This window comes from Sebastes umbrosus, chromosome 18, assembly GCF_015220745.1.
Source record: "Sebastes umbrosus isolate fSebUmb1 chromosome 18, fSebUmb1.pri, whole genome shotgun sequence".
Classification (NCBI taxonomy): domain Eukaryota; kingdom Metazoa; phylum Chordata; class Actinopteri; order Perciformes; family Sebastidae; genus Sebastes; species Sebastes umbrosus.
The window spans coordinates 2,778,255-2,792,593 of NC_051286.1; the positions used below are offsets into that span (position 1 = coordinate 2,778,255).

A 14,339-nucleotide genomic window follows, 5' to 3' on the forward strand; every position below is an offset into this window, starting at 1 on the left:
AACAACTTAAATTACTTTGCCAGTTCAGATTAATAATACAAAATCTAATCAAATAAATTATGATGCATTACTGTTGGCAAAGATTAAATGAGATAAGGGGGAATTTCACAAACTACCCAGCAGTTTATAAAGTCATTGAAAGTAGCTCCACCTTTACCAGCTGCAACATTAAAGTGATGAACACATTAATAATTCTAATACAATAATATAATATAGATTATTCTGCATGATGAGTAATTTTAGTACTTTAAGTATATTTTAATCCTTTTGTACTTTTACTTTACTTAATACTTAGTAAATGCAGGACTTTTACTTGTAACAGGATGTTTACTTTGTGGTATTAGTACGTTTACTGCAGTTAAACATGTGAGTACTTGTTCTTGTGTCTTCAGAGAACCAGTGTGTGTGGGAGCTGGTTCACAGCAGGTCGGAGGTGGAGGGACGACCAGAGACGGTGTTTCAGCTCTGCAGCAGGTAAAAACGTATTAATATTCATAATCAATCAGTTTGATCACAGCAAGAAGAATCATAGTAATGTGTGGTGTAGTATTTGATTATGGCGTCCCGCTGCAGAGCTGCAGAGCTCCAGGCTCTGGCGCTTTGATGCATCTCCATCATGGCTGAGCATTGCTTATATACCATTAGTATATTAGTGTGCTATTTTGATCCATTGAGCTAGGTGGCTCTCCACGCTTCCCATTCAATGTCTATGTAAGCAGCCGTGCAATGCATTCTGGTAGCGCGGCGACGCGATTCGAGAGACGAGGCGTCGCTCGCTCCTCATTTGCATAACGTTGAGGTCTAGGCTACTGTATGCAAAACACGGGCGTCCGATGCGACTCGCCCTCTCTGGGAACTCCAGAGAAACTTCTAAACTAAACTTTGTCGATCCGATCACGTCTGTGTTGTTTGTGTTTCAGTGGTTTGGAGACGAAGGCCAGCGTGCTCCGAGCTCTGCGCTCCCTCCTCAGAGACCGAGCGCCCGCCGGCTCCCTGAGGAGGACCCGGCTGTCGACGGCAGAGAGGAGCAGCTCCTGGAGGAGGAGGCAGCAGAGGTGTCGCTCCGACGGCCAGAGGACGACTCACCGTCAGCCAGAGGAGAGCCGCCGACCCGACGGCAGGTTCGTCCTGGGAGAAACCTGCTCGGAGCCCTTGCTGCCCAGCCGCGCCACTTCCGACCCGGCGGGGAAGAGGACCAGACTGTGCTCCCTGACCAGCGAGCTGGAGGCTCAGCTGCAGAGGCTGAACTTCACCGAGGACGAGGCGGAGCAGCAGCAGCAGCAGCGAGGAGGAGCCGCGGCGTCCCAGAGCGGCGAGGAGAAGAGGCGGAGCTCCAGTCTGCGAGGAGAAGTGCTGGACCTGCTGGAGAGAGACTTCAGTGTTCAGAGCATGACCTCCATCATTAATGAAGACTGTTTCTACGACAGCGTGCTGGCGATGCAGACGGCTGCTGTTCCCACGCTACAGGGCTAACGTGCTAACGTACTAACATGGAGCTACAAGACTGCTGCAACCCGGGAGAGTCAAACTAAACTCCAGATACCTTTCATCAGACCTGGGCAGTGCTTCTTACGTCTGTCCTCCGTTACCAGGAAGTCATCACGCTGAAGGATTCACACAGACGCTAAAACACTGCTGACTGAACAAACTTTCATCTCTACAAGATCACAGACGTCTGGAAAAAAACTCATCAAAACAACTTGGGATGTAACGACAACAACGCCTACCTCTGGAAACTAATTTCATTTCTCCAGAAGAAGAAGTCCAACCAGCGGACATATTTGATCAAGCAACGTCATCAATTTCAGAAGTATTTTTCAAGCATTTCACAGTTTTCTTAAAACGATTTTTCTAGAAAATTTCTCTGAAATAACTCGTCACACGTCGCAGATTAATTTAACAATGAAAATCGACTGGAGCCGTTAAAAACAACCAGCATGTGAAGAAACTCAGCAACGTTATTAGAGCCACTGTGAGGGAAAACTAATTAAGAGAATAAAGTCAAAATAGTTTGAGAAAAAAAGTCCTAATGTTAGAAGAATACAAACGTAGTTTTGATGGAAAAGTTATAATATTACAGGAATAAAATTATAATTTTTACAAAACAAAACAGTTGAAATATTTTAAGAAAAAGTTAATTTCATGAGAAAATATTTAATACAGTAACAGAACTGTAACTGAAATATCACGACCCTTTCTTGTAAAATTGTGACTTTTATTCCCAAAAACCCTTTTCTCTGAGAGTCAAAACTTTTTTGTAAAATCATGACTTTTTCACATAAAATTATTATTATTATTATTATTAATACATCTTGAAATATCAAAACTTCTTTTTCTCCTAAAGTTACGACTTGATTCTTTAAATCAAACAAGTATCTTTTTTATCCTAAAATTACAACCTTATTCCCATAAAATTATTATTTTTCCTCGTAAAATATAAAAATGTTTGGTGTGCTTGAATTACTTTATTCCCACAACATTACAAGTTGTTTTGGGGTTGTTGTATATGACTATTCTCGAAAAAATAATATACATTTTCTTGTAAAATGTTACGTTTTTTTGGTCTCTTAAAAGTGTGACTTTATTGTCATAACATGACAACATTTTCTTCAGAATATTTATACTTTATCCTTGAAAAGTCAGATTTGTTTTCCTCTCAGTAGCTCTAATAATAATAACAACAATAAACTCCACCATCTTTCAAGGCAAAAGCTTCATCGTTCAGGAGTAAACCGATCAAACCCAGCAGATGTGCTGCATCCGCCAACATGGCTAATAAACAGATGTTATATCACGCTGGTCCGACGGCCCGTTGTCCCGAAAACAAAATCCCAATTTAGTTTATTTAACTTCGTTCACAGAAGTTAAATATCAGCCGAAGTCATACGATATGATTTACGTCAGACTGATGGGCTTTTGGTCTAATAGAACATTTTACGAACTATTGGGCCTTTGGACTAATGGGCAGTCCCCAATAAACAAACTACAAACCTCCAAAACACTTTGAGACGAACAGGTTCCATGCCACTGGTCCGGCGGCCCGTTTATCTAACTTCGTTCACAGAAGTTAAATATCAGCTGAAATAAAAAGTCTTCTTTTAGGAGTCATACAAAACCATACGACATGATTTACGTTTTGATTTATACGTCATCTGTTAAATTGAGCAATGAGTTAATGGAGTCTGGCTGGAAGTCACTGAACTCCGACTCCAGAGAGTTGGTTTGTTTTTGGGATAACGGGCCGTCAGACTAATGGCCTTTTGGTCCAACAGGACATTTTTCATACTACTACTTCAGGAAATATGGAACCATTTTTTTAACTTCTTCAAGAACACCAAAGAGGATTCATTGAGATTTAATGATGAAGAACGACGAAGGAATCTTTTTGATTCTTATCTGAAGAAAACAGTTGCCGGGAACCTTCTTTGTATTTTTGAAATCACACATCAGTGGATTTAACAGTTTAACAGGACCAAAGACTCAACAACTACGAGTGACCTCAACAACTTCAAAACACAAATATCTGGAGCTCAGTTATTTTTTCAACACGACTACATTTCCTGCATTTTGGATTTCAGGAAGCTCTCCGTCTGATGGATCTCTGAAAATGTTTTTATTTTACATTTTCATTCCGTATCTCTCGTCAAAAAACAGACGAATGTTGGACTCTCTAGTTTTCAGTATTTTGTTGCACTCAGGTGCCTGAACGCGTCATTATTTTTTTAGCGTTGATGTTCACGTTGTAAATGTTTTTCTTGTACAGTTTATTTCTCAGTCGTAGTTTTCTGTTTAACAGATATGTTCTTGACAAAAGCAGTTCGGAGTGAAATGCCTGGAGCTGCTGGATCAAATCGAAGCCTTTGACTTATTGTATTTATACATTTTGTTTTTGTGACTGAAACTCTACGAAGAAGCTAGTGTTACGTTTTAAAAAGAACTTAACTCGAGTTATTTTTTATTAACTGTTTAAAGTATTTTGGTAATTTATTTTCTTAAATATTTGTGTACATCTTTTTAAACGACTTGATGCTGTTGAAGTCCAATAAATGAGTATTTAATAAGTATTTAATTTTAATATTGTGCTCAACTTTAAACACTCGTGTGTCCAGGTAAGTAAAAATATCAACATACATGAGATTATAATAATAATGTGTTACCCCGGCAACAGTCATGTTATATCAGATATTTGCTTAGTGTCACATTTAACACTTAACCTTTAAGTGCAGATGGATATTAATCTCATATCTGTGTTTTCAGTACATGGTTAGCCTAGCTTAGCATAAAGACTGGAATCAGAGGGAAACAGCTAGCCTGGCGAAGTAAATTTTTATTTTGCATTATTCGCAGTTCTGTTATTTCCCTGCTCTTTGTAAGTTTATAAAAACAGATTCATGAAGCTAATTATTCTCTCGGGGTTTAAACATTTTCATCTTTGCCACAGATTCACATCTAATTGCAACCACTCGCGTCTTTCCGTTGCCTTTTGGAAGCAATACAGATGGAGTTGCCATTCAAGGCAGTGGGGCCCGTTAATGTAGATATAATGTAGATTTCGAGAGGTGACGTCCACCACGGGACCTTATTTCAGAAAAAATATTAACGGAGTAAACAACGAGAGTCAAATCATGTTTTGATCCTGTTTGAACTGCACCATGAATCACATATATGATGTTTATCAATTTAAAAGATCATTTTGCAGGTCAAGAAAGTCTCAGTTTGGAAGAGCGTTGAAAGTTATAAAGAGCTGTTACAGCCGGACGCAACAATGTTCAAACCAAAGCACCTATTTTCCAGGTGTAGTGATGCGCAGTGTAACTGGAGTTGCGGTCGTGCGTTGCGATGGGCTCAGTTTTGGCGAGTGCAGACCAGGTTTTACTGCGCGATGATGGCGCGTGACCCAGACTCTTTCAATAGGCATATGGCTATTGGCTTCCTGTCGCCAAATTGGTGGTTCTTAATTTAATTTAACTTTATTATTATAGTTTTTAGTATCTAATGGTTAATTCCTGCAGTGTGGACCTGTGTCCAGTCCTTCTAGCAGCGACAGCAATCACTAAAACACTGTTGACATGTGCTTTTGTACGCTGACCGGCTGGTCTCACACAGCCAGCAGCTCCTCACAGCTCCCAAAACATTGGCGCTAATTTCCAAATTTATCATTATTATTTTTGGAAAGTAAGGACATTTTGGCTGGTCCTCTCTTTGGGACGGACCTTCAATGGCCTGTTTGAGGGTTCAAACTTGGTTTTAAGGTCCAGGTTAGAATTCGGTTTAGGTTAGTGTGTGTGTGTGTGTGTGTGTGTGTGTGTGTGTGTGTGTGTGTGTGTGTGTGTGTGTGTGTGTGTGTGTGTTCGTGTGCGTGCGTGTGTGTGTTCTTGTGCGTGTGTGTGTTCTTGTGTGTGTGTGTGTGTGTTCTTGTGCAGCTACCTTTGTGAGGACCGACCTGAGTTTTAGACTTTCAGAGTGAGGACATTTTTGGAAAGTGAGGACATTTTGGCCGGTCCTCTCTTTGGGACGGACCTTCAAAGGCCTGTTTGAGGGTTCAAACTTGGTTTTAAGGTCCAGGTTAGAATTAGGTTTAGGTTAGTGTTAGTGTAAGGGTTGGGGTTAGGCATTTAGTTGGTTAAGGTTAGGGTAAAGGGGCTAGGGAATGCATTATGTCAATGAGTGTCCACAAAGATAGAAATACACGGCTGTGTGTGTGTGTGTGTGTGTGTGTGTGTCACAGTAACTGCAGGATGATGAGCTCGTCACATCTGTCAGCTGGTAAGTTTCTATAGTTTTTTTTTATTTATTAAAGGACAAGTTCACATTTTTATCAAATCTGTCTTAAAACAACTCACATGTCCATATTCTACAGTGAGAGAGTGCATAATCATTTTTCCTGTCTATACGGACTGTGAAGTGATCCTGTCTTAATCCAATAGCCAGCTATGTGATTGGCTGTTGACTAAATGGTCGACTAATCTACCCTTTTCTATGTCAACGTCATGATGAGGTCACGGTGTTAGCTGGAGGTAAAACAAAGGAAAGACTGGAGGCTAACACTAGCAGTGGGCTAAAGTTACACATCTAAAATGTCATGTTGCTGTGTTGTTGGGTGCCAGAATCCAGATATCACAGACATCTGAGATGACAAACTGTGATTCGAGGCTCTAGTGAGCTACAATATCAGAGAAACGTTTCAGAGATGGAGTCTACATGTTGCTAATATTTAGCCAAATGGCTCACGACTGCTGTTAGCAGAAGACTAAACTATTAGCAACCCTTTTCTCTCCGTCTCTGAAACGCTTCACCGATATTGTACGACTCTATTTCTGACTGACTTTACTGAAGGATAGTTAACTATAGGCATCCAAAGATTTATACGGAGTCGGCTAATCTGTAGGTACCTCACAGATAACACAAAATAAAACCACATTAAATCAAAGGGCACCAGACTAACGGCATCAAGAGCAATAATTATCATTAATATATTTTCCCCTTTATGACACCTCCTCCTACACTATATATAGTATATAATATATAATATCAGGCTGTAAAATGAACAAATCAATAATAAATCGCACCAGAAGACGACGATAACGAAACCTGAAAATGTGAATCTACACACCACCGGGATGTAAACAGTGTGTGTGTGTGTTCAGCCGAGATAAAGCAGTTCATTTATATTCCTGTCTGTGTGCTGATTGATGGTTGATGGAGCCTCGGGGGTGTGTGTGTCTGTCTGTGTGTGTGTGTGTGTGTGTGTGTTTCTGCCAGATGGTTTGATTCGGCTCCAGACTATTATCACTGTGAATGAGGGGGGTCAGAGGTCAAACTGTTCGCTTTAATGTGAAGCTAATTTCATCCATATTGAATGAAAGCAGTCAGTGTTGATAAATGTGGAGGAATGACTTCTTCTTTTTCATGTGTAAATTTGTAAATTCAAACAAAACATCATGTTTTTCTTCTTCTCTTTAACATTTAATTTATACAACTGGAAATCCCTTTAAATTAAAACAAAAACCACCTCCTCTGTGTTATTTTACATCATAATTAATAGAAATGTGAAGCAACAACATCCACCCACATACAGTCAGCTGATTTATTACATTTGAACAATCACTTTTTGTTTTATTGTATTAATTAAATGTTTAAATAATCAAATTTCAAACAGATGTGATTATTATTATTAACAAAAGAAATAACCCCCAAAAAATTAAATTAAACAAAAAACTAAAATTAAGTCTGACAAAAACACAAACAAAACCTTTAAAATTAAACAAAAAAAATCTAACAAAACCTTTAAAGTTAAACAAAAAGAAAACAACAAAACATTTTAAATAATGTAAAAAAAACTAACCAAGAATTAAAGATTAAACAAAAACAATCAAAAATTCAAAAGAAAAACAAAACATTAAAAGTCTAACAAAAATGAACAAGACATTAATGATTAAACAAAAAAAAGAACAAAAACTTTAAATGAAACAAAAAAATATTTTAAAAAAAAGAATGACAGAAAAAAAATAACAAAGAATTAAAGATAAACCAAAGAATTACATTTAAATAAAATTAAACAAATAAAATAACATATATAAATAAACAAAAGTAAAAAAAAATGTTTAAGTCTAACAAAAAAAAGACTAATAAAAAAAAAAAATGAAAATGACACAGAAAAGCCTTACAAAGAATTAAAGATTAAGCAAACCAAAAAGAAAGAAAGAAATATTAACAAAAGGAAATTACCAAAAATATTAAAAATTTAAATCTGCACCAAAACAACCTCCCACCAAATGTCATTAAATAAACAGGAGAATAGAACAAAGAGACGGAGCCGCTGTAAAACAAAAGAAATGCTGAAATAAAAGACACATAATAAATCTTAAAGCCACATGGTGATAAATATATAAATAAATATATAAATGTTCCCAGTTTGTCCTCTGCAGCAGCAGGACGCCGGTTTCCATTCAGGCCTTCAGGCGTCGACTCAAACCTCCAGAGTCTGGTTCTAATAGACCGACACCGCGTTTCACATCAGTGAACAGCAGCAGCTGGATATTAATACAAACTGTTCAGTATGTGGGACAAACATCACTGCGACGCCAATATGAGTTATTATACGGCAGACTTAAAGGAACATACCAGCGCTTTTATACGTCGTCTCTATCCGTCCCTGCAGATTACTGCTGAAAATATCAGTTGATTAATCAGGATCAGGATTAATACATTTTTATAATTCATTGTTCTTTTAAATCAATTATCAAGCATCAAAGAGCTTCTCAAATATCAGGAACCTAATGACACATAATGGGCATTTTTCTTTATTTTCTGACAATTTATAGACAATCATTAATTATCAAAAACTAATCAACAGAATAGATGATCATGAAAGTAAATGTTTTTCCAAATTTTTTAAATCCTTCAGCTTTTACATCGATTGCATCCATCAAAGACCAGATTTATCCACCTGTATTATGTTTAATTTATTTTTTCAAAGAGACATATATTATTGTGACATGACACAAACGGAAATTAAAAATTGAATTAAAAAAAATCTAAATTAAACAAAAAACAAAGTCAGACAAAAAAATTACGATTAAACCAAAACAACTTTTAAATTATACAAAAAATACAACAAATCATTTTAATGAATTGAAGATTAAAAGTTTTTAAATAATCCAATGTCAAACTGACGTGACTTTTATCAACACTCCTAACAAAAATGAATAGTGAAATAAAAAGAAACAAAAAAATAAAATTAAACAAAAAAGTCTAAAAACATGGAACTAACAAAGTTTTTAAAATAAAAAAAATTAATAAAACAACGAAAAACTACAATTAAAGATTAAACAAGAACAAACAAAAAATGTAAAAAAGAAAAACAAAACAATTTAAGTCGAAAAAGGAAGACTGAGTTTTATTGTATATTATACTGTTGGCCTTGGTGTGGAGTCAGAAGTGTGCCACCAGAAAAATGACATTTAACAATGAGCAATTAATAAACTTATACATTTAAAAAACATAAATAATGTGTTCAATATAACTTAAAATAACAGCTGTGCCATCGGAGCTCCTGCTGCTGCTCTGTGGGTTCAATAAAGCGACTTTTAAATGCTAATTTAATTAATCAATTTACAATTGTTCCTTTCAGAGAATCAATTTATTAACTGATAAGAATCAAACACTGAAAAGGTCTGTAATTACTCTGCTGGTGGTTTTTATGTGTGGGTATTGAACCCCTTATTTCTTTATCTCAGGGTTCCCAACCTGAGGTTTAAGACCCCCCATGGGGACCTGAGATAAAAGTAAGAAGTCAAAAGATTATTAGTTTTTGTGACTGTTCATTAAATGTTGATTTAACGTCTTCAGGCCTTAAAAAATCCTACAGATTAACAACACTACTAACATACAAAATTATCAACAAAAAAACAACAATTAATAGTGAATAAAAATCAAACAAAAAACAAAACCCCAGAAATTTAAAATTATTTTTTTAATTAAACAAAAAGAAAACAAAATTTAATTGACACAAAAATACCTAACCAAGAATGAATGATTAAAAAAAACAACACATGTAAAGTCTAAAAAAAATGAGATACAAAAAAAGAACAAAAACTTTAAAATTAAATATATATATATACATATAAAAGAAATAATCATACAAAAATAACAATTACATATTAAACAAAGCAATTACTTTTTTTTAAATTAAAAAAATACATTTTTAAAAATAACCAAGAATTAAAGATTAAACAAAAAAAAACAGATATATATTATTAGTTTTTATATATATTCATGAATGAATGACACAAAAAAACTAACAAATAATTACAGATTAAACAAAACAATTACATTTTTTTAATTAAATAAACAAAAAAATAAACAAAAGTAAACATCTTTTTATTTAAAAATGACTCTGCTGGAATACTCCACACTTTATGTCTCTGATATCTTTATATGTGGGTATATCAGGTTCCCAACCTGAGGGTCGGGACCCCCCCATGGGGACCTGAGATAAATGTAAGAAGTCAAAAGATTATTAGCTTTTATGATTTTTCCTTAAATGTTGATTTAACGTCTTCGGGCCTTTAAAATCCGACAGATATGTGTAAAATAACTTTCTTTAAACTGCTCCTATTTCTCATATGTCATGTCCTCCATGATGTATACTATATATATATATATTAACTATATTGCTTCTCTTTAAGGGACCCCGAGTCAAAACAACGTTGGGAACCACGTCTGACGACAGTACAGAACTCCATTAGGAATCTGCCACATTAAAGCTACAGTAAGTCCTGGTTTGTCCTCATCGCTCTGTATCTCCGGTGGGAAACAGAGTCGTCTTTGTTTGTTCCGAGTTACTGCATCAACACAACAACATTAATTAAGCAGTGTTGGTGGTTGAAATGACGCTCACAGGGACTTTAATGTGGTGTTTTTCCCACACAGGGAGGCTGGTTGGTGAAACTGAGAGAAGAAATCGTGTGTTTATTGTTTCCAGTTTGGTGGAAGCTGCTCGTGTCTGTGCAGGTCTGAGGCTGATAAGACCCGGACTGGAGGATTATGGTAATAACAGGCTGCCACCGGCGGACTGCTGGGTCCCATCAGCAGCCCTGACGGGTGGGTGGGCGGGCGGGCTGCGGACGCTTATCACCGTGTTGCAGTGGGCGATTCTTCACGCGGTCACATGACGGGGCGACACCTTGATTCACACTGCAGCTGGACAAAGAACAGCTCAGCGGTTTTTATCACCAAAACTGGGAGGAAAATAACGACCCGATGGTGCATGTTGATTGTTTTAAAAGCACAAATGATCCTGTCAGTCGTCTCTGACCAGCAGATAGTATCAGTAATAATCAGCTTCACGCTCAATATCATTTTCAGGAGGTAGTACCGCATTATTCAAACGCTCGTAAAACTCTTTCCGTCACTGTTATCTCACAAAGCGAGAGCACAAAAACAAAATCTAACTGTTGTCATCCAAAGAAAAGACTCATTTTCAGGTGAACGGATGCTTTTGTGTAGTCAAAGGCGACAATGAGGACCATTTCTGCGGCGTTGGCGTAGCTCTGTCGTACCCCGCCATCAACTCATCAGATAAGAACGCTGCTCTGCGGCTCCTTCGGCAGAGCCGGTGACCTTCAGGTTAGAAAACCTGGTTCCTGAACCAGACTTGGGTCTAGTTTTGTTCGGTTTCTTCCAATCAGAGCGAGCTCGCTGAGAGTAAAAAAAAACAAAAAGAAAAGGACGCCTGGTGCATCTTTTCCAGGACGCAGGATGGGATGAAACTGTATGTACAGTTGCCAAGGAGACAGCAGGCGGAGGGGTAGTTAGAGGCTGTTAACCCACACACCCTGTGTTTTCATTCTTCTCTCTGCTCCGTCCTCAGGAATCACTTCAGGAGACGCCGCCGGAGACGCAACACAGGTAGGAACCCACACTCAACTCAACGCCTCCTCAGATGTTTATCAAGAGATCAGCGTTGAATAAAATAACTTTAGTTTTGTGGAGCTCAGAGAGGAGTTAAACCCAAAGGGACTGCAGCTTTAAATGGACATAATTGAGTGTCAATGATCACCACATCAGCTGCAGAGTAACTAATGCAGCGAGCTCACACATGCTGAGAGAGAAAAAAAACGCATTTCCCATCAGCAGCCTCAGCTGTGCGTCCGTCACGCTCCCACGCTCACTTCAATTCTCCTTTTGGTTGCAGCCCGCTGGAGCCTGCGCTGAGGAATTATCTGCTGTCAGGAACCTGCCCGGGACGGGGACCGGCGCTGGACGGGGAAAGGGGGGGGGTTTGCTGAGCCATGCTGTCCGCCGCCGTTCAGATCCTGGCGTTCGCCCTGGCGCTCCTGGGCGTCCTCGGCACCACCGTGGCCACTCTGCTACCCAACTGGAAGGTGAGCGTCAACGTGTGGTCCAGCATCATGACCCCCATCCAGCAGATGCAGGGGCTATGGATGGACTGCGTCTGGTACAGCTCCGGCGTCTTCAGCTGCACCATGAAGAACTCGGTGCTGTCGCTGCCGGCGTATTTGCAGACCACGCGGGCCGCCATGGTTCTGTCGTGCATGGTGGCGTCGTTCGGGCTTTGCCTCGCCTCCCTGGGGCTCAAATGTACCCGCTGGGGGGGCAGCCACCGAGCAAAGGGGCACACGGCCATCGCCGCGGGGGGGTGCTTCGTCCTGGCCAGCTTCCTCTGCCTGGTCCCGGCGTCCTGGTACACCAACGAAGTCATCACCGCCTTCCTGACCACGGATTTGCCGGACAGCAGTAAATATCATCCCGGAGGAGCTCTGTGCGTGACGTTTATCTCCGCCGGCTTCCTCCTGGCCGGAGGGGTCATTTTTTGTTTGTCGTGTCCTGGAAAAAGAACAGGACGACCGGACTACGTTTCCTCCGCCGACCCTGACGGACTAGTGCCGTACCGAGATGACCAGCGGCGGAGGCGGGAGCTGCAGATGGAGCGCGAGCAGCCGAAAAACAGGCAAAAGAAGACGGTTCAGCTGCAGATGGACGAAGTGAAGCAGCAGAAAGCTCCTCAGGAGAAGCCAGAGCAGGACCAGAAGGTCTACTCGTCTCCCTCCAAACTCCCTCCAAAAGACATCAAGGACAGCTACAGCCTCCAGGAGTACGTTTAATCCTCACAGCTGAGCGCTGAGATGTTTTCAGCTGAGGCTCTCTGGCTCGTCGTGAGGGGGGAGGTGGGCCGGGGGAGGCGTGTTTGAGGGGGAATAATTACCAAATGATTGTGGATTCAGCCGAATGTCTCAGAAACGAAAGCAGAGAACAGGAGAAACTGCACAGGCCCCAAACACTGTAAATCCTTTAAAAACTGCCGCAGCGTTCCCGTACCAAAGGTCTGACCACAAAAAAGCTGCTGATTATTAAAAAAAAAAAAAAATCTGAGCTCTGCCTGAAATTGAAAAGCATCATTTAGCAGCTTTAAACAGAGTTGGCACTAAGCGTCCTGAGGCTGTGAGCAGGATTTAACAACCCAAACCAAATAAAAGAAAAACATGGTAATATACCTGCATTTATTTTAAGAAAAAACAATACACATAAAAAAGTACAAAAACAGAGGATGTATTGTAACTTTAAGATACTCTTTCTGATTTTCTTATAGCGCTCTAGAAAAACCAACTTTAGTATAAATCCCCCAAATTACAAAAATGACAAAAACAAACACAAGAGACCGAAGTGTTGTTGACTTATTTTGAAGTTAGTGACATGTTTTCCATGCTTACGTTAGTTTACGTACTTATTTGAAGCCCAACCATGACGCTTTTCCTAAACCTAACTAGCAGGTTCTGTTGCCTAAAATTAACTGCAACCGTTTCGCGGTAACGACATGGCGTCATCATGACACGCGTTATGTCCTTAAAATCGTTGTGCTATTTTTAGGGCTGTCAATCGATTGAAGTATTTAATAACGATTAACCGCACTTTTTTTTTTTTTATTATCAAATTGTACCTTAAAGGGAGATTTGTCAAGTATTTAATACTCTTATCAACATGGGAGTGGACAAATATGCTGCTTTATGCAAAATGTATGTATATATTTATTATTGGAAATCAATTAACAACACAAAACAAGGACAGATATTGTCCAGAAACCCTCACAGGTACTGCATTTAGCATAAAACAATATGCTCAAATCATAACATGGCCAAATGTGATTATCATAAAGTGGGCATGTCTGTAAAGGGGAGACTCATGGGTACCCATAGAACCCATTTACATTCACTGATCTGGAGGTCAGAGGTCAAGGGACCTTTTTGAAAATGGACATGACAGTTTTTCCTCACCAAAATTTAGCATAAGTTTGTAGCGTTATTTATCCTCCTTCACGACAAGCTAGCATGACTTCATTAGGTTTTCTAGTTTCATATGGTACCAGTATCTTCACTCTAGCTTTAAAACGGAGCCCGCTACAACCTAAAAATGCGTTAAAGAAATTAGTGGCGTTAAAACGAATTTGCATCAACGTGTTATTACCGCGTATTACTGCCACTTGGATTTTAAGCTTGTGGCGGGCTCAGTTTTAAAGCTAGAGTGAAGATACTGGTATCATATGAAACTAGATAACCTGATGAATCCATCGGTACCAACCTGGTCATACTAGCTTGTCATGAAGGAGGTTAAATAACACTCCAAACTTAAATTTTGGCGAGGAAAAACTGTCATCGCCATTTTCAAAGGGGTCCCTTGACCTCTGACCTCCACATATGTGAATGTAAATGGGTTCTATGGGTACCCACGAGTCTCCCCTTTACAGACATGCCCACTTTATGATAATCACATTTTGCCATGTTATGATTGGAGCATATTGTTTTATGCTAAATGCAGTA

General features: G+C 39.1%; 2 protein-coding genes across 4 annotated transcripts in view; both read left to right on the plus strand.

Annotated features, from left to right (window-relative positions):
• Positions 1 to 2,164, plus strand: part of LOC119476535 (T-lymphoma invasion and metastasis-inducing protein 2) — a 51,723-nt gene extending 49,559 nt beyond the window's left edge. For all 3 annotated transcript variants that reach the window (XM_037749898.1, XM_037749897.1, XM_037749899.1), the window contains exons 22-23: positions 393 to 474; positions 921 to 2,164. In XM_037749898.1, the coding sequence (XP_037605826.1) occupies positions 393 to 474; positions 921 to 1,473 (635 nt within the window). In that variant the 3' untranslated portion in view covers positions 1,474 to 2,164. The remainder of the gene's footprint in view (positions 1 to 392; positions 475 to 920) is intronic.
• Positions 2,165 to 9,859: 7,695 nt separating this feature from the next.
• Positions 9,860 to 13,546, plus strand: LOC119476558 (claudin-20-like). The gene is made up of 4 exons (XM_037749942.1): positions 9,860 to 10,273; positions 10,435 to 10,551; positions 11,375 to 11,412; positions 11,699 to 13,546. Exon 4 carries the CDS (start codon positions 11,796 to 11,798, stop codon positions 12,627 to 12,629), a length of 834 nt encoding a protein of 277 aa, XP_037605870.1. The 5' UTR covers positions 9,860 to 10,273; positions 10,435 to 10,551; positions 11,375 to 11,412; positions 11,699 to 11,795; the 3' UTR covers positions 12,630 to 13,546.
• Positions 13,547 to 14,339: the final 793 nt, after the last annotated feature.

Excerpts from the sequence above, each read along its gene's own strand:
- LOC119476558 (XM_037749942.1), top strand. The coding sequence starts at position 11,796 with ATGCTGTCCGCCGCCGTTCAGATCCTGGCGTTCGCCCTGGCGCTCCTG.